A 23,082-nucleotide genomic window follows, 5' to 3' on the forward strand; every position below is an offset into this window, starting at 1 on the left:
CTCCCCCGATGCGTTTTCCTTCTCTTACAGTAAATCTGAGCAGCATCTGTGTGGTGAGGGAGGTGATGCAATTTTGGGTTGAAAGGGAGAAAAGGTCTGGCTGGCACAGGAAGCCAGTGAGCAGTACAAGGAACACAACACTCGGGGTCCAGCATCTTTCTGCACAGGAGGGGAATTGATGAGGCCACTTCCAGGACCCACAGTTACATCCCCCCACATTCAAAGCCCAGCCAATTGCAGCTCTTTATTGCTTGGTAGAGGATTTTATTTTTAAACAGCAGTTGGTTTAAGGCTTTCCTTTTTTTTTTTTCCCCCTCCCTTTTGGTAGCAATCTGATAGTGCTTTGATCACTGCTCCAAAAGGAAATGCCTTTAATTTCCTGTGCAAGGCTTACCAGGTGCTGGGCTCCATCAGATCCGGAAGCTGATGGGAGTTGGGAGCACCTGTTAGAATACACCTTCTTAGAAAACCTGAGACTTGAAATTTCACTTGTGTTTTGAAAAACTTAATGCCAGAACTGCAAGGGGCATCAGACTCTGGCTTCCCACATACAGATCTGTTCCATGCTGACTTCCCACTGAAGACTGGAACATGGTCCAGCTTTTGTTCAGTGTGTCTTTTTGGAAGCATTGACTGGGAAGGAAATCTGACAGACTGGAGAAAACTTGGCTAAGAGTTAATCATCTTTTATTTAATAATAATTGGCAGTGGTTTTTCATACACCTACGAGTCTTTTGGCTCTTGACGGCTTGGGACATGGTCATGCCTACTTGAGGGAGAAATTCCTGAAGTTCATTCAGTCCTGATCAGCATGACTTAAGGGAAGCAGCAGCCTCCTAAAAGGGCATGTCCTGTCTTTCAAGGATTCTTAGTAGTTCCCTGCCCAAGGGATTGCCTACACACATTGGGCTGAGCTATTTTGGTACCTGGCTAGTGTCTCTGGGTGTGTCGTGGTGGTTGTGTGGCTGCAGCCAGCAGTCTGCAAGAGGAACAGGGAGGGAAGTGTTCAGATTTTGCAGAGTTTCAGCCCTGCAGGCACCGCATGGAGCTGCTAATGCTTACAAAGTGGCCAGGTAAAAGGGTGTAATCGAGTGAGCTGTGGGTAGAGGAAGAGTTCTTAATTGCAACCGTAGGAGTTGTTGGCAGCCTGGTGGCTGATAGTCTTCCTCAGGTGAGATTGGCTCCTCAGGTATGCCGAGCTCTGGCACGCCATGGGCCAAAACAAGCTGATGATAGGGAAATTGCCTTGGCCAAGGGTTGATGGAGTCATCAGCATCCATGCTTATACATCAGTATGTGCTAAATCATAGCCTGTTGCTGAAGTGGACATAGGCTGCCTGAAGTTGTCTGCTTTGGAGAGCTGCAGCAGAGGAGGAGGGAGCTTGGTAGTTCCCACACAGGCCCTGCTGTAGCTTTTTCTGGAGGTTTCATAACAGAATTAAGCAATTTGTGTTGCCTGTTGCTATGGAAACTGTAAATCACTGTCGTGCTGGCCTTCTCAGTCAGGGAGCCGGTGTCTTTAATTGCACTAACCTCCCCTACAAACCCAGGGCTTGGTTCTCAGCTTGCTGACCTTCTGTAAAGGCCTTGCCCTGGGAGCTCAGCCTCCAGGACAGCAGAGCAGGAACCAGGGAAAGGCGTGCCAGCACATCAAATATCAACTATCTATTATTGTCTTATGTGGCCGCAGCTCTGCTCAGAAGCTGTGCTCAGAACCGCTTGCATTCAGGGCAAGTTTTGTAATGAGAGTGGGGATTAGATCCACCACCTGCATTTAGCAGGTCAGTCATGCAAACTAAGCTGAATTTGGTGTTTTGTTACTTGGCTGTTCCAAGGGGACAGCCCAGCCCTTCCACTCCATCTCCATGTCCAGACAGGTAAGTGGTGTTTTATGTAGTGTTTTCTGCCTCTTAAAAGAAATACTTTTTGCTGAGGAGGCTCAGCCTCAGTGATACCCTTGGATCAATGTTTCTTTTTTCTTCCCATCCAGCTACCCCAGAAGTAGCCACACTTCTGACTGTCTCAGCATTACTGGCTTGTGCTGTCAGGCCACCAGTCTTGCCAGTGTGTATGAAGATGGTTGTATAAATCAGCCTCCTTCCAGTGACTAAACCAGAGCCCTGACGGCATTTGTCAGCGTAGGGTATGGATCCTTCTCTTGGCTCCTTCAAAATAAACAACTATATAAATTGTAAGATGATTACCATCAGACCTTATTAGTGTATTACCACATGCTGCTTTGTATTCAGACAATAGATAAAAACATTTGTGCTTCACTTTTCCCAGTCAGATCTACAGCAAACACGCTTATTCTTGCTCCCATCTAAGGAACACTGTGTCAGTACTCTTGCCAAAACCACATGAAAATCAGCTCAAGTCTTTTGCACTTGCCTGTTGCTCTGCACATCTTTGAGAGTGTTTAGTCTTTTCCAAGAAATGATATATGTTGTTTTAAAGGTTTGAATCATGAGCTAGTTAAATTTATAATCTTGTCAAGGCATGAGTTGTCGTTTTGCTTTGGTTATCAGGGCAGCTGGAGGGGTAGAGGGACTGAAGTTCTTGACTTTTGGGAGGTTTTCGTTATGTATGTGCATGACTGGAGCATGGGACCTCCCATCACAGTAGAAAGAGGAGTGTTTCCATGAGCAGTGGAAACAATCCTGCAGAAACATCTAAACTTGCTGCCTTTTGACACTCTGAAGTTTTCATCTGTTGTGCTAGCACCACCTAAAATATGGGGAATTGTGCTCAACAAACCAGCTTATACTTCTTGACTTTTTTCAGATTTTTTTTTCTCAGTTCAGTTCTTGCTGTTTTCCCCAGCCTATGTAACGCTGTCTGGTGGTTCAGACACACAGCATGACCAAACTTCTGGAAAGAACGGGAAGCGAATGCCCCGATTCAGCCGATAAGCATGCTGGGCAGACACACAGTTTGTACAATGGGGCTAAACATTATCCTAGTACTTTGGGGAGCATTTCATGCAAGATAAGCTTGAGGCTTCTTGGGAGCGGGTTAAAGGGCTGGCACAAAATGTCAGTGAAAATGTAATGCTTGTTGCCAAGCAGCAGCTTGTGGTTTTGTGAGGAGGTCAAAAATCGTGCACAAACGGAGTATGTTTTTCACGTCCACAGACTGTCCCCCGCCATGTCAGTAACAATCAGTCTTTCATTCTGCCTGGCTGGAGCTGCTCTGCCGTGTAAAGAAGGATGGGGTGAAATCTTGGCCATAGGCAAAGCAAAAAACTGTCATTAAATGTGTTGGAAGGAGGGGCAGAGCTTTAGCCAGCATCTGTGTCTCAAAAAGCCTGTGAGGATCATCTGACCCCAGAAGGATCACACAAAAGTAAAACTTGGTCTTTCAAGCAAAAATAAGGCATTTAGTTGAAATTCATAGGTTTTTCTGCATCCCAGCTTGCTGTGTATTGATGTGTGGTCTCATAAATATGAGAAAGTGGCTTACTCAAAAATAGGGCTAAGAAACTTTTCCTTGGGGTTGTGAGGAAATGCAGTAAAACTATTTGAACCTCAGCTGGTTTGGTCTTCTCCCCATCCAGCAGCTATTGCTTGCAGTGGAAATTCTTGCTATTGTCAAGAACTTCCTCCAAAGGTGGTTTAGAAACAGGCAGAGTTGATCATGCTTCTCCTTGCTCTGAAAATGTTGGCTTGCCTCAACTTGGACAAGAGTCCTTTGCTGTTCTTAGCAATCTCATCCTCTCTCTTCTCCGTATGGGTTTTTCTTTTTAGAGGTGGTATGGGGTCTCCAGTGAATTGAAAAAACAAGAGACCCCCCCCAAGCTTGCCAGGTCAAAAGTGCTTTTATGTTTCAATATTTTGGATTGAACTGAAGAAATTATTTTGGAGAAAGAGATAGGGAAATCAGAAACTGACCTCAATTTGGGAATTATGCTCTTGTGTTTTGACAAGAGCACAATCAGCTTCTGTGGCACAGAGCACATCAGCCTTGCTTGGTGGTTTTTGAGGGTGAAAAAGCTAAAGTTGTCTATTTAATGAAAAAGAATTTCCTAGGGTTGTTGGGAAAGCCTCCAAAAGTTTGTGTGGGTTGCTGTGGGTGAAGGTTGGGAGCCAATGGTTTAGGAGGTTCCCTCAAAGCAGTCCTGGTCCCACCTCAGTGCTGAGCCCAGCCAGCACCTGCAGCCCAAAGGACACCAGCAAAACCAAAATGTCTGGGAGCAGGTGACACAAAGTGTCACCACAGCTGCTGCTGCACTGAACAGCATTTTCAAGAAAACCAATACCAAGAAAATCAACTGCCTTGTATTCAGCCTTATCATTAGGATGGATTTTTTTTTTTTTCTCTTTAAGTGTGTTAAACCTCCCAGAAAATGCAGTGGTCATTCAGATCTGGGAGATGGCCATCTGTTTCCTCTGGGATCTGAGTCAGCATCACTGCTGCCTATGGGTGGGTGGAGAACACTTACATGTACACGTACAGATCCTCCTGGCTGGCTTCTCCGTAAATGAGCAGTCTCTGCTGCTGAAGTATTGAAATGGGCCAGTCAGGAATGGTTGTCTCTTCTCCTTTCTCCACATACCTGTGTTGTTGCCCAGTTTCAGCCAGGGAATTTTTTTCACCTTTCTCTTAGGAGGCAGCTGTGAGGTGAGGGGAGCAGTGTGACCAAGCTGCTGGGAAGCTGCTCTGCTTTCCTGGCTGTGTCACAGCCACAGGCACCAGCCTTCCTGCCACAGCAGGGTTGAGGGTTTAAAAAAAAGAAAAAGGCAAAACAAAAACCACCTGTTGTTCCTGGCCTGCTGCCTTCTTGTTTTTATTTCTCAAACTTGAAAGTGAGAGAGAAGAAAGCAGCTAAGCATTTTTGTTTGCTGGCAGAGCCAGGATTGGACCTTTAACTCCAGTTCCATCCATCACCACCAGTTCTGCCTGCAGATCTGGCCCCATTTAAGGTTTGCTATACCTTGGGTAAAGCAGTGAGGAATAGCACAACTCTGACTTATCAATGGGATTTGGTCACTGGCAACAGGAAGCTGTCAGGAATCTGATAGGAGCCCTGAGCCAGGGTGATCTGTCATTGCTGTGTGGACCCAGCCCCTGCAGGAAAGGTATTCAATGGCATAGGTGTTGAATGTGCATTTGGTGACAATTAGCAATGCTTGTAGACAAGGCAGGAGTAAACAAGGCACAGTGGTGGAGCTGAGTTGGAGTAGAGCTGTTGGGAAGGGTTGTTGCTGCTGCTCCTGTCCAAAAGGATTTTGGCTATCAGAGCTGCCTTCTTTCTCACTTCTTAGGTAGCAGGTAAAAGCTGCCTTGTGCATATTGCCCTCTTGTTATTGCAGCTGAGTGACTGGAGGTGATGTCTTTCCCAGCAGGTTCAGCACACTGGAAGCATGGCTACAAGTGCTGTTCCCAGCGAAAACCTCCCCACGTACAAGCTGGTGGTTGTTGGAGACGGTGGAGTGGGGAAGAGTGCTCTCACTATTCAGTTTTTCCAGAAGATTTTTGTGCCAGACTATGACCCAACTATTGAAGACTCCTACCTGAAGCACACAGAAATAGATGGGCAGTGGGCAATTCTTGATGGTAAGCAATCTACTCATGATCCCCTTTCCCTTCTAGCTGAGCACAATGGCAAATAGACCTCGGTGTCTCCCTCTCTCACAGCGTGTTGTGTCCCCATGTCCCTCCTGCTCTGCTGTGGCAGGATCTGGAGCTGCAGTGCATGGTCTGCAGCTGGGCTCCAGCAAAGCTTCTGCTTCCAGTTGCACTGGTTCCAGTTCTGCACAGAAGTGTTTCTTGCAGGCGTGCAGGAACCTACAGATCCTCATTGACATGTGGAGTAGGTTTCTGCAGCCAGTGAATGACAGCACTGCCAGGTGGCTATTGCTGATGATACTTCATTGAGGTTGAGCTCATCCCCTGGGAAATAACAGTGAGTGGGTAACTGAGTGAGGGTTATAACCGGAAAGAACATTTAATCAAAACTGTTGTCCACTGACAGAGAAGAATTGTTGCAGCTTTTAAATCCAGTCATTCAGGTGTGATGTTTTCATATTTAATTACCTGTCTCATTTAAATATGGGTAGAGTACTAGTGTGGAGATCAGAAATCTGTTGTAACCAAGAGTTTTCAGTTCTTTGAAGAAAAACTGCCTTTTTTGTTTTTTAACAAAACAACAGTAAAACACACAGGAAAAAAAACCCAACATTGATTAGCAGGAGAAGGAAGCCCTGTATTACCTAAAGCTGCATGAGGCACACAAAGGGAATCTTGCTCTTAAATGTAAGCTTTGTTTTGCTTTATACAATAATTAGTTAGTACATAAAAGCAAGTATTTTGTGCCTTAATTACCCAAGTTGATGTATGTGGACACTCACACAACTGAACTAAATTTAGTCTCACTTGTGCCAAGTTCTACCTCCACCCTCTTGTCATGAAGGTGTTTGAGATCTTTGGTGTCTCTGCATAAGTGTCATTGGTGTGTGGGGACAGAAAGCTGGGGGATTATCATGAGTGGTGGAATGTGGATGCTGGTGGGGTTTGCTGTGATGACTGTTAGCTTGGTCTGGGAACTTGAGATCTTAGTTGCACTCTTAAGGATTTATTAGATATAATTTAGTACAAATGGCCACAAAGTCCTTAAAAGAACAGTTTTATTCAGTGTTAAAAAACCAAAACCAGCACACAACAAAACAACTTAATCTGGCCAACATTTGTTCATTGAATATGTTAATAGTTGATATGAGGCGGTATTTGTGAAAATGGTGCTGAAATGTCTCTTGTCATTTGCAATAGTGATATCTGCTCCCAATTAACAATCTCATAATGTATACATGCACCCTTGTTATAAAAATGCCAGTCCTGTATAAAAGAAAAATGCAGTCCTGCTGTAAATTAAATTCATTATTTTGAGAATCTAGCCCTCTAAAATGAGCAACCTTTATCTTCACTGGTAGGCCCCATGTTCTGATATATATATATACCAGCTGCTGTTCCTGTTTTTGTTACCTGAAACAGCCTTGGTTTTGCAAATTATTGAAAAGTAGAAAAGGCATATTTTACTGAATATTTGGGATTTTCGTTCAGGCAAAAAGAAAAACCAAAACAACACAAAAGCCCCAACCAAACCTGATCTGAGTGGGAGTGGTGAAAGAAATTGTTTTCCAACAAGCAGCAACTTAACCCTTTGTTGTAATGAAAAGCCTTTCTTTTGCTTAGACAGAGCTTAGTGGCTGTACTTGGGCTGAACTGAATTCAGCTGTGGCCTTGACTGGCATGTTGGGAATCCCTGACTTCCAGGGCTTGTGTGCCTACAGATGCTTCACAGCCAGAGAAGTGAAACTGCAGCTGCTTCTCCTTCCTACCACTTGAAATTTTGAACAATCACAATTTTGGAAGAAAGGCAATATTCTAGCCTGAAAAAGGATGTGACCCTTTTTCCATCTGCCCAGCAGAAACAGGGCACCAAGACTGACTAACACTCGTGTCATTTGGCTCGGCTCTCTGTCACAGGCTCTGGATCTAGGCCATTCTGAGGTCACCATATACTGGGACAGCTGCTCTTGTTGTGGCTACATGAATCACTTACAGTATAAAATTAGGGACAAACATGATAGGTAGGGGTGAAGACACATCATGATAAATCCTAGACTTTCCAGTTGTTCTTAATGACCAAAGCCTTTACAAGCTGAGGTTTCATGCAGTGCTTGGTGGGCAGAAGCAGCTGCCCACACCCAGAATAGGAACTAATTTTGGAACATGAACAACCAAGTAAGGATGTAGCATGAGGGGCTCTAAAAGTTTTGAAATTTTCAGAAACAGTTATTACTTTATAAAAACCAAATACACAGACATCTAACAACTTTAAAAACAGGAAACAGCCCACCCTTTTCCAGGCTGTTGCCTGAGCAGTTCTGTATAAAGCATCTCAAGCATTTTGTAACTGCACCAGCATTATGTTGTAAAAAATCCCTTCTGCTAGCCAGCTTGCATAAAGCATTTGGCTTCCCTCCATGAAGACCTTCACCCACATTTATTCAACAGCACTAACTGGCTGCATGATGAAATGTTTGACTTGCATTTTTTTTTCCTTTGCTGAATCTCTCACTGAAAGTAGACTGAAATGGCATAGGGTTTTATTTCAGATCTTGGAGCAAGAGCTACATTCCAAATCATATTTTACCTGTTTGTTCTTTGGCTTGGGCACATCTCTCTATTTTTATCACCAAAGAGTTGTCTGTGATAGTTCCCTGCCTCCTGGAAGATTGTGGGTCCTGTGTTTGTTATGTTCATATTCCACACTACACAAAACCACTTTACTGTTGATGCTATGCCTGCTATAGAAGACCATCAATGGTCTTGGAAGACAAGTATTGTAGAGTGGAAGAGGGCACTTAACCTGAATCAAAGATACACAGGCAATTTGTGGCTAGCCCATTTTTTGGTTGCTGCCACTCTAATGAGACTTTAGGATCAGCCTCCACTTTTCTCTACATATGTTATCTTGGTTTATTCTCTGCTGGTTGTGCTGAAATCAGCACAGGGCTGTGCTCAGTGAAATGCACTCACATGCAGGTCCTGTACAGACACGAGGTCAGAATTAAATGGGGGCCAGGGTTAATCTGCTTTGATTAGCTCTTGCTCCAATTGCATTGCTGTGATTAATTTTGTACACTCCTTTCTATGTGCAGGCTAATTTAGCAAGTAGCAGAGGATTTCTTTTGGTGTGGCTGCAAAATGCCAGTCTGGAATTATTAATCTGAGCATGAAGCCAAAAGTGGAATACCTTAATATGGCAAAAAATTCCCTATGGTTCAGAATTCCTTATGGCTCATAGACCACATGGAGATAAAAAGGTGGCAATCAAAGGGAGATGAAGAGATGACCACAAGCACATGGCTTGGTCTGGTAGGGGATTGGGCTGAACTCTTAGCTGTCAGTAGGGCTGTGCCAATTGGTACTGGCCAAACAAGGAATTGTGTTGGATGAAAGGAAGCTGTGGTCTCCCTTCTCTTCCCTTTCTTTTCTGTGATATGATTTTGATGAAACTCTCACAGCCTAGAAGTTCTCTCTCTACTCCTGGAGCTTCAGTTTCCCTTCTCTTCCCAAGACCTCCTCCCAATCCTGGGGTGTCCTTGTGCTGGGCTGGACCTGCAGAGCCTGATGTGCACCCCTATGCAGTCACACCAAGCTCCATCCCTTCCCCCACACTCTGCCCTTCCCACCTGTCTATCCCTTGCATCCCTTTTTGTTGAGGGTTTTTGCTGCTAGTCATGGGCACACTGCTTTTCTTCTCAGGAAACTTGAGATCAACTCAGCCACGAGGCCAGAGGGAGATTAAAGATCACTTCAGATTTGCAGGCAGAAGGGTTGGTTTGTGGTTCTCTTCTCATTTTCGTTAATTTAGACTTTCAGCATCACTGAGAGCATTAAAATTCAAGCTAAATTTGTACTTTCATTCTTTTATTTGTGTGTACAGTATTTCCCCTCCCTTAATTGCTGGGATTTTGCAACCATGAAAGAGGGGGTTTTGTCCTGGGTTGTGGGGACTTTTTTCCTGCCAGGAAAATTTAGATGTTGCAACATGGAAAACACAAGGCTTTGAATACTTGCCCTTTGTTAGAGAAAGCTCCTTTAAGGGCTTGCATCTTTATTCTGTTCATTGCTGTAGAAGCCTTTCTCCTGAAGGCTCCTCTCTTCTTTTTGCTTAAAGAAAGGGCAAGAATTCAAGTACTTGGGTTTTCCATGTTATAACATCTGTGTATTTAGCTAGGGCACAGAAGAAGGACTCATGAAAGCCTCAGTGTTTTCCTATCATGTGTTTTTTGCTGAGGGAAGCTGTCATGCCAGGGACAGCGTGGCTCTGTCTGAGAAACATTAGTGACTGAGTGAAGGATCTTCCTTGTCTTGCACATGGCAAGGGCACCTTGAACCTCTTCAAGGTGACTTAGGCTGTGGGGATGCAGAATAGGAACTGTGGCCCCAGTGCTCCATCTGTGCAGTGCCCAGAATAGCAACTCCTGAGCTGAAGGCAGTGGCTGACAGTGCCCTCTCCCACAGTGCTGCTGATGGGAGAAGACAGAGACTGGAGGTGCCTTTCCTCAGCCTGAGGCTTGTGAGTTTGACTTGGCAATTCAAGTGAAATTTTCCCATGAGCTTAGGTACCAAGCTGCAGGGCAGTGAAACACAAAGGCTGAAAGACAGAAAAGGGGTTAATGTGCCTGTCAGTTCATCTTTATTCCCTCTAGATGCCATGGACAGTGGAGAAACTCTCTTGAGGTGACCAATACACCCAGCTGCCTGGCAATGTAAAGGTAAAGATGTGGGAGGAAATTTTGCCTAGATAAGAAAAGAGAAGAACTCACCTGCACAACCAGATCTGAGCTCCTCAAAGGCTGGGAATGCTGTGTTTGAACTGAATCCAGCCTAGGCTCCAGGAAAAGCAATGCCATTGTTGACTTAGAGTTCACAGTGTGTCTCTGCCCTTGGTTTAGATTCAGCAGTCTTTGTTGTCTTTGTCTCTGGATGGGCACTTAGAGCACTGTTGGATGCAGACATTGCCACATGAAGCACCTTGAAGCACCAAGAGCTTCTGTTTTGGACCACAAATTCCCATGTATTCCTGGGCTCCTGTGCCTGCTCAGAAGTGCTCTCCAGGCAGCTGCACTCTTGCATAACCCATCAGGATTCACAGGAAAATGGTGTGGAGAGCTTGAAAGGGGCAGGATTCAATTAGCAAGGAGTTCATCACAGCAGCTGGGGGTCACATCCACTGGAAAGTGGAAAAGGCCATCTCTTCACTCAGCAGCCTCTTACCTGCAGAGCAGGAGACCTCCCTGCTGGGCTCCCACAGCCTAATTGCTCTTAGTTTAGTCTCCAGCTGGTCTCATGATAGCTGTAAAAGGCTTTGCCCTCTTTGGATGTCTGTTCCTACATCAGACATCATCCTTGGCTTCTCTCTCCTTCAGCTTACTTAAATGCTTTCATAATTGCTCCTCCTTGCTTCTTTGGTCAAATTTATGAGAACTTCAGATTTTCTGTTGGAAGTCCCTGACAATGCACTGTGCAGCCTATGAGTCAGATTTCAGTTCTTGGAAGAATGAGGTAGGAGAAACCCCCTGTGCTTTGGTCCAGCCTTGTGTCCATGCTGGCATTTATGTGCTGCCAGTGGGGCAACTGGTGGTTTAAAGTGTACCAGCTCACTGTTCTCCTCTCGTGGTTATTTCTGTCTTCTGGGATCCTGTCTGTAGAAACGGGAATTTTAGAAGGTGAATGCTGGCTAGCATACTAAATCTCCTCATCCCTTTAGGAAGCCAGTCACCTTCTGAGTTACCCCTTGCCAAGGTTTCTCCTTGCTACTTTCCCATTTCTATAGGTAGGAGTCTTCTTGAAGCTTTTATGCCACAAGATAATACCACAAGCAAAGCACTTACATCTGGCCCTTTTTTGGTGCTGATGCTTTTCAGGATGTGGTCCTGTCCTGCCTACAAATGATCCAGATCACTCTCCTCTCTTGCTTACAACTCACAAAGCACCAAAGTGTTAGGCTGGGGGTTTGCCTTGATAAAGAGCACATTTAAAGTCAAGACAAGACTTTCTCTGGCCATCTACACGATGCTTAACTTTGTATGAATAACCCAGCTGAGATTAACCTTAACCTTCACTGCTATGTGTCTTTTACTTACACTTTCAAATTGCCATGTTAAATGCTGCCTGGACTTGCTCACCTTTTTATCAATGCTGCAAGTGAATTCCCTTTAAATAGCAGCTGCTGACACAGCAACCCTGCCTGTGTTTAGTGTGATGGCCAAGATCCAGGCAAGGCAGGAGAGCCCCATGCAGTGGGGCATCCCCACAGCCCCCACCAGGGCTTGTCCCCTCTCCCAGGGGATGCAGAGCTTTGGAGGGGCAGCAGCTGGGGATGGTTGATGGGTGCAAAGGCAGAGCTGGACGCTTCTTATATGTTTCATGGGAAGTTTGCCAATGTGCCAGAGCAAGGGCAAGTCCCTAAGCAAATTACCATGCAGGATACAGCACATCCATCTCCACCTTCCTGCCCACAGTTTGTGCTGTACCTGCCCTGTCTCAGGGGGAAGGAGGGCTCAGCTCTCAGCAGGGAGCTCTCCCACTCCACCACAAGTTGGGTTTGTGTGCTGGGTGTCAGCTCAGCCCTGCCCTGACACCGTGTCTAGCTGCTGCAGGAGTCAGATGAGGGCAGCCCAGCCTCTGTACAGGTTGGGCAGGTAGGAAAGATTAATTTCCTCTTCTGCCCCAGCTCCAGAGTCCTGGCCTTATTCCATGGTAGCAGTTATGCCCAGGGCATAGAAATTTATCAGCACATGCAGTCTCTTTGGGTTGTTTTTCCATTTCCTTTTTTTTTTCTTATTTTTTGTACAGTACTTAAGAATAGCCTGAATGCCTTTGAGCTGAGGCCCTTGTTTCCTAGATTTAGAGGGGAGGAACAGGATAAAAGGCTATGAAGAGACTCAGGTGGCTTTCCAACAATCTTGGCAAATAAGCCTAAATCTCAGGGTCTTTGCAAGAGCCTAGAATCTCTTTTTACCTTAAGAGCTCATGAAAACAGACATTCAACACCAGTTAAAGCAGGATGAGGCTGAAGGCTTTAAAGGGCCTGCCATTCCCAAGGGAGGTGTCCAGGTCTGTCTCTCTCCAGACATGCAGTGGAGGTGCGTGGCTGGCTCATGGGGTGTGCTGTGATGTGCAGCGTGCCCACCTGTGCTGATGCTGCAAAGTGGTCTTTATCTTGGACATCTGGACACTGGGGCAGCCTGAGCACTTTCCCCTACAGGCAACACCTTGCTGGGTCTGTGGGCCTGTTCAGACTAGACAAACCTGTATGAAACCCTGCTGCTCTGTCAGCAGTATGCTCCTGCCACTGACTCCAGCCATGGCTGCCCTGGGCTTTCCCCATCACTTGTGGGCAGCAGATGCTTACACCATGGCTGTACAGCAGAGGCAAAGCACCCAGCCGAGTTGACTGGGATGTGAGAATGTTCCCAGACATCATGAAGGTCCCATGTTTGCCTCTGGGGTGCAACAATGCATTAGGACCAGTACTTCTGAGCAGCTGATGCACTTCATGTGCACCCCATGTTTGTACTGGCATAGCCTAAACTGGTGAACTCCTCTTGTACCCTCCTCCTGCCAGTCAAAATCCTGGCTGTGCACAAACTGAGGCTCAGGAGCTAGCACTGATGTGTGTATCAGGATATGGTGTTTACCCAGAAAGCTGGGTACCTTGTTCCACAGGTGATGGGACCCCCTGTGAGACAGATCCATGGAGAACCAGTGAGTTATGATTCCATTAAGTTTAATCTAGTGGGGAACAGCACCTGGGTGGCTGTCACAACTGAGGTGTTTTAGGGGATTTGAACATGGATTTATTTACAGAAACACGATCACTGTATTGGATATGCAAGGTGCTTAAAGCTTTTCCATCTGTTTTAGTTACCTCAGTGTCAGCACACCATTTGGGACTAAATATTTAAGGGGAGTTCCCCAAGGCTTACTCTGAAAGGACAAAACTGTCTAGAAATTATATCCAGGTGTTGAGAAAAGGAAAATGTAGTTTTACTTTGGGTTGTCTCCCAGCACTACTTCACCATGCATTTTGTAGGTTATCCCTAACATTTAAACTGGCTTTTTGCTAATCTTCCTGTCTTGGGTTTTATTTGCTGCTGGAAGAGGGAAAAGTTGGGAGGGCTGTGAAATACTTTGAGCCATGTCTTGCCAGAGGAGCAACTTTCCAAATTCAGTGATCAGTATTTGGTTCTGGAAAAGGAAAATGAAATCCATATAGTCGCCTTCCCCTCCATGTGCTCCCAACTTAGGTCTGGGACAGAAACCCCCTTGGCCATCCCACTTGATTTCAGCAGATCTTACAGTCTTTGAGCAAGCCCAGCAGAGGCAGAAAGGCCACAGGACACAGAGTGGTGCCAGCAGCTACAGTAATTAAAACCCTTTGTCTCTTCTGTCCCAGTTCTGGATACTGCAGGCCAAGAGGAGTTCAGTGCAATGCGGGAGCAGTACATGAGGACTGGAGATGGTTTCCTTATCGTCTACTCGGTGACAGACAAGGCCAGCTTCGAGCACGTGGATCGCTTCCACCAGCTGATCCTCCGAGTCAAGGACAGGTGGGTGCACCAGGCTGGGCACTGCCCGTCCTGCCAGGGTCCTGGGGGCATGGCTGCACATCCCAGCTTCTGCCTTCTGGGGGCCCTGGGATGAATCCTTGTGTGGGATTGATTTGTGGACCTCAGTGTGGTGAATAAGAAGTGGTTTACTTCTTCTGATGAAGTGCTTCCAATGTGGAAAGGGTCAGAAGTGCTACAGAGGAGTGAAAATGTGTCTGGAAGGGAGAAAACTTCTGCCAGAATGGCCTGGCAGAGCAGTGTGAGAAAGAGAGAGATCAGACACCTTTGAAGGTAAGCAGCTCAGCTCTGAAGAGGGGAAGGATGCTCTGTGCACAGTGCAGGACTTTGGGATCACCAGCAGGGAGTCAGCAAGCATTCAGCCATAATTATTTTGTGTATGCTGGCACTATCTTCCTTTCCCTGGCTTGTGCCAAACACACCTAACACACCTTAGAAGGCCCTGCATAATTTGGGAGTGTGAACAAGTGTCTTGAAGTGGGGAAAAAACTCATGCTGGATGGAACTGTATTTATTACCAGGGTTGTAATGTAGTTAATGCACTGTGTTCTGCAGCAAATTATTGCACGGAATAAAACATCTGTCTGTGCCTGGGAAGACAGCAAGAGAGGGCGTCTCTCCTCCTTACATGTGCAGGGGAGAAGGTAGCACTGGGAGTTTAATCATGGTAAATAAATGTGTCCTGGCAGAGTGAGGGGAAGCTGCTGGTTTACCTCCAAGATAACTCCCTCTTCCTATCCTGTTTCAAGAGGCAATGGATCCATCCTCACTGGGTGGGGTGTGAATTAAGCCCTAATATGTCTGCAGATTTCAAACACTTAGTTTTTCCATTCATAATGGCTTTTAATTATGGAAGTCATCAAGAAAAGTCACCAGAGGGTTTGGGCCTCGTTGCTGGCTTCCTTTCACAGCTCTGAATAACTTCCCCACAGGAAGGGTGGACTCGTATCATGTGAGGTTCACAGCTGACAGCTCTTCCAGTAAAGCATCCAAAGTGTAGCCCACAAGAGTGAAAAGTAAAGGAAAAACCTCCCTTTGATTTCATTTAAATGAAGAAGAATGTCAGTCACTCAGCCTCTCAGATCACAGCAGTCTAAGCACTGCTGGCTTAGCTTAGGGCAAAGTAAATCTGTTTCTAAAAGCTGAAGGAGACTGGACAGAATTTCCTGTAACCTGCCCCAATCTGATGCTGATTTTATCTAATTTAACTTGGTGAAAATAAGATATGGTGTTCACTGTTTGCTCTGGACTGAAACTTTTACCCTCCGCACGCCGTGCAAATGCTGCAGCAGCGTGTGAGAGGCAGGAAGTGAAACAGGCTGGTGAGGTTGTTTGTGTTTCCCTGCTCAGCGCCACTCCGAGCATGAGGAGCGTATTAATGCTTCATCCAAAACCTGAGCTGGGTCAGAAAATCACAGCAGTGGGAGCAGCATGAGTAAAAACCCTCCTGCCAAACCCACAGGTAGCTGGGAGCAGAGCATCACCCAGCTTTTCAGTCTGGCAGGCAGCTTTGGCAACTTAAAATTGCAAAGAATTGCAGGCTGCTGTGTTAGCAGGGCTGTTCAAAGCCTTCCTCCCTTTTCTTTCCGCAACTTTCATTATAGTAAAATTCCCAACTGTGGCAGCTTTGTCCAACTAGCAGTTGTACAGCTTACAATAGGGAACAAAGTCCCCACAGAGTTTTATGCCTGATGTAAACAAGGCAAATGAGATACCATTCAAAAGTAATCCCTTTCTAATCAATGTGCTGCAAGCCAAAAAGCAATCAAATAATCCAGACAAGCAAATATTTTGCTCCAGAAGGATCAGAGTCAAGATATATCAATGCTCAGGTATTAACATTAAATCACAGTCACATTATCAGAATGAATAACTCTAAGACTCATTTAAAATGCAGAGTGCAGTACGGTATTTTTCCAGCCAGAGCGATGGGGCAATGTGCCAAAGGGAAGATGGAGCTCTTATCATCTCCATGAAAAATGACCCAGAAACGCTGTTTAAAAATCCAGTTACCCAGGAAAGTGTTTTATACAGAAATGAGTATGACCAGCTGCTCCTCACCCCAGTAAAATCAGCTCTGTTACAGCAGAGAACACTGGGATCATTTAGGAGGGTTTAAAGTTAAATATAAGACAACAATACTGCAGTAACTGCCAGTGATCAGAAGGGACCTCCTCCCTCCCAGCAGTGGCTAAGAGGCCCTGCAGCAGCTGATTGCTCTGCAGCCAGAGGAGAGAGTGGCACTGCCAACACCTCCCATGGCTCCCAACCTTGGTTCTGTTTATCACTGAACAGTGGAGCTTTCTGCAGGAGGAGGGAGAGAGCCTTGCATAGGATGCGCTGTGGATAGATGGATCTCTTCTCAGGTGGTGGCTGAAGACAGGCACTCACATGCCTGGTAGTTAAGGAAATACTGAGAATTGTTACAGAGGGAGATGGGTTTGTTATTTTTTCTGGGATTAGAAACAGGAGATGGTAGGTAATAGCATAGGAAGCTTAGCAAATCTCTTTGGTTCCCTCCAGCCTCCTTCCAGCTACCACTGCCAAGCTCAGTTTGTCTTGGGGTAACAGCTGATGGGCATCTTTTTCCTCCCACTCATTTTCTCCACTACTTGATGCCCCTCTAAGCACCAGCTCTCAGAATCTATCTTTCCTTCCCCCACAGAGTCTCTCAGTAGATGACCAGAAATGAAATTACTCCAATTCTTCCATCATCCCTCAGCACCTTGCCAAGATATGCAGTTACTGAGATGCCTTAACTGCTACAAAAGAGTCCCAGTCTCCTGTCCAAGTTCTGTCTTTATGTCTCAGTTGATTTTCTGGCTAATTCTCTAGATCTTTCTTCACCTAGTTGGATCTTCAGGCTTAGTTATCATCAGGCATTGCAAAAATGTGACAATAAGTTCCTGAGGTCCCTACAAATAACAATGAATGTGTGCATGCATGCAACTTGTCAAGTAAATTTTCACAATATGAACATATGTGCAGCACAGCCTGGGTGTTTTCTTTATATTTCTTTACACATATGTGGTACGTCTGCAGCTGAAAATGTTAGATGATGTCAGCATCAAAAAGTGAAATTTATGCTCATACTTTTTGTTGTAGTCTGCTAATAATTGGGTGGTGGTCTTGATTTTTTCCAGGGAGTCTTTTCCAATGATTTTGGTGGCAAACAAAGTTGATCTAATGCACTTACGGAAAATTACAAGAGAACAGGGGAGAGAAATGGCAACAAAACATAATGTAAGTTTGTGGGATTATTTAATGGGTTATTGAAAGTCCCATTACAGGCGTTCAGAATTGAAATCTGTGCTCATTAGGAGCTGAATTAAAGCTTACAATTAAACATTTGTAAATACAATTCTGAGTACTACAAAGTAGCAGCTATGCAGTTTCCTTTCAGTAGGGCCAATTTATCACTGAACCAGAATCTCTGCTGTGCACCAGGCTGTAGCAGAGCTGTGGCCATCACTAAGACTTATGTACAAGGTCTGAAAGTGGTGAGAAGTGTTCAGGGTGAGGGTAGAAAGTGCACTCTCCTGGAGTGAAAAGGCAGAGTCAGGCATTAGGAGGTATAGCCAGGTGCCTCAGCTTGTTAAAGATAATGAAGTTAACAGGGCTGTTAAGCCTATATAAATCTGGCCCACCATCTTAGCTCTGCATTATTCATGCTGTTAGTTTAGCCTGAGAAATTGGTTTAGATGGGTGTAGATCACATGCTGCTCCACTAATCACCTCTAAATGCCAGCAGCCCTGAATACCCAGAGGGAGACAACAACTCCCTTAGGAGGTGGAACTGAAAGGAAAGGTTAAAGGCAAACAAGCCTGAGACCTCTTGGCAGCTTGCTGTGCCTAAAGGACAGGCTGTGTGGTGGTTTCTGAGCAAACCACGATGGGAGTTTGGCAGGGCAGGTTCACTCCCCTCCCTCCCCAAGGAATCTGGTTTCTGTCAGAGCCAGGACACCTAAACTGCAGCACAGCATGTTGTATCCATCTGTATACACACGCCTTGGAAAAGGCCATGCATGAAAATACCTTATCAGAGGCAGTTTTATAAATCTGCCAGTGTGCTGGACAAGCACTCTAGGAGGCCCCATCTGGCTGTCAGACTTTGAAGGGGAAGATCGTTTTACACTGAAGGGGAATTGTAGTCATGAAATATTCATGCAGTAGTCCCAATAAAATGTGGCAAGCAAGAATTTTTGGCAAGTGCTGGTCTTTCAACAACCTTCGGCTATTTTCATATCTGTGAGCACAGCTCAGGGGGAGAGAACATCTGACGACATGAAGTCTGGGATTATTCTCCCCCAAACCCAGAGCTCCCATAGCAGCTGTTTAGCCTGGTGCTTATTCCAGACCTTTTGTAAGCTGTCCCTGACCTTGTTGGAAGGTGTTGATAGCAGTGTCATGGCAACATTTTGTTTACCTGTATTTCCATAGTATTAGCAGCCCATTTCTCCAGCCTTTTGGCTTTTCATTTTGAAATGGTATTATCCCAACATTCAGGCTGTTACTGATCTCTTTCATAATACACTTCTCTCCTCCAGATTCCCTATATAGAAACGAGTGCCAAGGACCCACCTCTGAACGTGGACAAGGCCTTCCATGATCTTGTGAGGGTAATAAGGTGAGCTGCAACCTCCTCCCTTCCTTACCTTCCCTGGATGGGACGTGCAGGAGCCATGGCCCAGGGAGTCAGGAGCCAGTTTCTGGGAAGCCAGGTTTTTGTGGGGGTGAGATATTTCTGGTGTTTATTAACTTTCTTGTCCTGAATCTGCTTAGGTATGTTACTAGCACAATTCAATTAACAGTGCAAAGCCTACTATAATGATCAGCTCTAAAAGGCTGGCATTGAATGTTCTGGACCAGTATTTGGGTTTCATAGTTTTGTCTTCTCAGGGTCTTGTCTTGACAGAAGTTAAAAAGGAGTAGCAAAAAATTCTACAAAATTCTAATGTTGTAGGTGACTTCTAACATTTTCTGCTCACTACATGGAAAAAATTAAGCCATTTTGTATGAGAAACTGCATGACCTAATGGCTAAGCCCCAGGTTTCCTCAGACTGCAGAGGTTTGTTCCCAGTTTTGGCATGAGCTGCCTTTGCTGGTTTTGGCAGACTCTGCTCTCCGGGCGAACCCCTGCTCGGGCTGCCAGCAGGGAGGGACAGGGAGGGAAGGGACAGGGAGGGACTGCCTTCCCAACCCCGGCTCCCCTGCAGGAAAAGAGCTGCACGAACATCCCAGCATCTCTGCTGATAACCTCAGTTCCCTCTGAGAAGATTTGTTTTTCTGGCACTAGTTGTCTGCCAGATTTTCTGGGCCCTCATTTTTCATGTTTTGGGAGGGCGCTGAGCTGAAATCATGCTCCTCCCTGCCGTGCAGTCAAAGTGCCTCGCCCGGCAATTAAACCACAAGGCATTTATTCACAGCATATCTGTACTTGTGAATATCCTAGCACAGCCTCAAGCCAGCCTCCATCAAAAGCAGATGGTACTGCCCACTCTTCCCACATGTCTCAAAAGCAGAGGGCAGAAAGTCTTTGGAGAACTGAGTTGGAAGTGTCCCAAGCTCTTTCCCAACTGTTCTGTAACTCGGTATTAGCTGGCTAGATAGTACTTTTGTGTTGCAGCAAGCTTTTACCACCATCTATTCTGCTCTGCAGGAAAGGAAAACAGCCAAAATAAGATGGAAAGGCTTTGTTTGCTTTCTCTACATAATGCAACTCCAGGCAGGCTGAAAGGAGTATTGTAATGAGGCATTACTAATTTCGAGCCCTGAAAATGCACTTAACCTCAAAAATAAGTGGTACACCTCAGTTTCCTGAGTAGCTGCTGTGAAAATCCTTGCCAGCCAGGTGAAACCTTCTGTGGTGTCAAGGGCACCAGAAATGTTCACAAGAGCTGAAACTCAGGTTAAGTCAGAGAGCAGGGAGATGCTGTATGATCTATCTGGTCATTGGCCACAAAGCAGCTTTGCTTGGTTTTTGGATGCTACAAACTGTCCACAGTCAAGGGTAGCATCACCCACCAAGTACTGTTTTTCTGGTTTTCAAGTGAGCTTTTTCAAATAAAATGTAAATTTCATCTCCCTAATGAGTGTCACTGAAGGAGTGCTGTGCAAATGAAGGGCTTCCTCAGAGCCCTTGTGAGCTCTCAGGGTGAGGATGCTTGTTCAGGGTTGCACTGTTCGTGTTCTTTGCACTTGGCTGATTCCCATTTTATTTAGTTTCATGCAAGAAACTGTTTTCTGGAAGTAATCCAGAAAGGAGTGGGGTGATTGAGTCCACCCAATGGATGTTTTAAATTTCCTGATGCCCCTTTTATGCTGCAGCAGTGCACACACAGGAACTGTCACAGCCTTGAGCAGGCCCAAGGTGTGGTTGCTGGATCTCTGAAACAGCTTAGTGTTTATCCAGATTTAAAGTATTTTCTGAATTTCATCTTTCTAGTTTTGATCTTTAAAGTTTTATGTTTTTCATGCCTCCAGCCTTCATAGTCACTGAAAAAAAGGTCTTACTAGTCAAGGCTGAGTTCTTCAGATGGTTACAATAATTACAAGGCTGTAAGAGAAACACCAGCTAAAGCCATAGTTTATGCTCCAGTAATGTCTCATCCAGGTCTGGATTACTTGGTATGAACACTTGGTTTAATGCCTGGCATATTACATGACAAAGAGTCTGTTTTTGAACAGTTCAGACTCTCAGGTTTGAATCTACAGAAGCTGCTGGTGTTTGTATGTTTTATCTTGCACTAAAATCTACATCTACAGGCTGCCTATGGGGTGTTTGAGCTACAGAGCCTTCTGCTGGTTTTGCACTGCTGGGCTGGCAGAGTAGCTGCTGCAGTTGGGTGCAGCTGCAAGCAGGCATTTGGGCAATGCCTCATCGTACTGGAGAGGGAGAAGCCCTCAACAGAGCACTTCAGAGGCTGCTCATAGCTCTGGGGCACAGTGCAGGAGGGCCCTCAGCTGTGTGTTCCTGGTGGCTGTGACTTCAGACAGCCAGGGGGGGTCAGATCATTCTCTGTGCTCCAGTGCTCTTCACAACTTCAGAGGAAGCCAGAGCCCCACCAGAGCAGCAAACTCAGTTTTTGGCTTATTATTATTTAGCTCCCCATCATCATCAAGTGTGCATCAGTGCAGCTGGCTAAGGGCAATGCCAGAAGAGTGTATTTCTCTGTACCTCTCATCCTCTTCCCTACTGAGTGTCAGCAGTGTAATGGATGATGCTGCATCACTTAGAGCATCCCTGTTTCCCAGAGCAGCCCTGTGGCAGGGGAGGAGGCAGCAGCTCATCCTGGGCAGCTGGAGGCATAGTGCCTTGGCAGGACATACATCCCTGCCATTAGCCTTAATGGCATCTTTCCTCCTTCCCGAAGAAAGCAGGCAGTTCTCAGCTGTGTGGCCTGAAAAGCCATGCAGTGCTGGAAGGGTATATGGACATATGTATGCAAATATGTACATGCACACCAAGATGCTGCTCTGCAGGCTGCCCAGGGCTCTGGATCCAACCCAGCCTTATGTCTCACCTGCCTGCTTTCTTCTCTGTCTCCCAAAACAGGCAACAGATCCCAGAGAAAAGCCAGAAGAAGAAGAAAAAGACCAAATGGCGAGGGGACAGAGCCACGGGCTCCCATAAACTCCAGTGCGTGATTTTGTGATGGGACACCCTGGGAGTGCCTTGGATGCCTCCCTCCTCCCCTCTTGACCCACTGCCAGCCCAGGCAAGGAGCCACAGCTCGGTGCTGATGCCCACACGGCCCCGTGGCCCCTGGGGCTCCCCACGGCGGCTCAGACTTGGAGGAGGCGGCTCAGAGGGTCCAGACCCCCCCGGAGAGGGGCTGCACATCGGGGCCAGCATGGGAGCTGTGCCAATGGGGGGCAGAAGGGATCAGCAGGACCTCAACTCTCAAAGATCCCCAGCACCTTCCAGGGGCCTCCATGATGTTTATTAGGGAAAAAAAAACCACCAAGGCAGAAGTTAAAAAAAAAAGGTGTTGGTTTTATCTGCAAACATTTCTCTTTGTGACCCATTTCTGAACAGCCTTGAATAGTCCCCCTGTTTGGTACAGTTGTCTGTGTATGTGTGGGGGAAGGGAAAGGGTTTTTCTTTCTCTTAATTTTTTTTGTCCTCTCCTTCCTTTTTGTTGTTTGCTCAGAGTGTTGGGTTACAAAGAAACAACGGCCAGGCTTAGATTTTTTGCACTGGACTCTCTCTTGGGCGGCAGTGCCAAAACACAACTTCATATGAAAGTGCATAGATTTGGAGGAAGAAAATTAATTCCAGCTGCTCTGGGTGCTCCAGACATTGTGTCAGACTCTGGAGGGTCGCCAGCTCACAGACCATAAACTCCAGCTTAGGAAAGAAGGTTTGGGCTTGGATTATATTTTTTTTTCTTACCCTTTGTCAAGAGGTTTTTTTTTCTGTTTTGTAACTTTGGACATGTCAAACTTAAGACATTTTGTTAACCTGGAAGTATTTAAATTAAAGTAATTTACAAATGGAAGGGTATATCATTTTTGGGGGAGGGGGATGGAGAGGAAGGGAGAAAGGAAGTAAAATCTGAACTGAATTTGTTATTTGGGTGTTGAATTTCTCCCTCATAAATGCATATAAATGCAATCTAAATCACTCTATTATTCCTTAACCTTTCCCTGCAAAGCCACTCATGGGTAGATTAATTGTTTTGCTTTTCCCAGGCTCATCTCACACACACAGGAAAAAAAATCTGTTTATGGAGTTTGGCTCAGTGTTTCTTCTTCTCCCTCCTTTGCCAAGTTGGTGACTTGAAAGGAAGAGGTGTTTTTAAAATGATTCAAGTGGGATGTCTCTTCATAAGCTGACTGTATCTAAAATGTCTCCCTGAAAACAGCAAGGACTAAATATGCCTTATGAGCAGACAAGGCAAAAAACCTGAAAGCATTTAAACTGCCATCTGCAGC

At 45.7% G+C, this 23,082-nt stretch overlaps 1 protein-coding gene across 3 annotated transcripts in view; it reads left to right on the top strand.

Annotated features, from left to right (window-relative positions):
• MRAS (muscle RAS oncogene homolog) overlaps nucleotides 1-22,646 on the top strand; it is a 38,077-nt gene extending 15,431 nt beyond the window's left edge. For 2 of the 3 annotated variants that reach the window (XM_033064575.2, XM_033064574.2), the window contains 5 exons: nucleotides 5,346-5,556; nucleotides 13,973-14,126; nucleotides 17,288-17,387; nucleotides 18,692-18,771; nucleotides 21,701-22,646. In XM_033064575.2, coding sequence (XP_032920466.1) covers nucleotides 5,364-5,556; nucleotides 13,973-14,126; nucleotides 17,288-17,387; nucleotides 18,692-18,771; nucleotides 21,701-21,800 — 627 coding nt within the window. In that variant the 5' untranslated portion in view covers nucleotides 5,346-5,363 and the 3' untranslated portion in view covers nucleotides 21,801-22,646. Of the gene's footprint in view, nucleotides 1-5,342; nucleotides 5,557-13,972; nucleotides 14,127-17,287; nucleotides 17,388-18,691; nucleotides 18,772-21,700 lie in introns of all 3 variants that reach the window. The other variant, XM_033064577.2, reaches the window with a different exon arrangement.
• Nucleotides 22,647-23,082: the final 436 nt, after the last annotated feature.

Source organism: Catharus ustulatus, chromosome 7 (assembly GCF_009819885.2).
Source record: "Catharus ustulatus isolate bCatUst1 chromosome 7, bCatUst1.pri.v2, whole genome shotgun sequence".
Classification (NCBI taxonomy): Eukaryota; Metazoa; Chordata; class Aves; order Passeriformes; family Turdidae; genus Catharus; species Catharus ustulatus.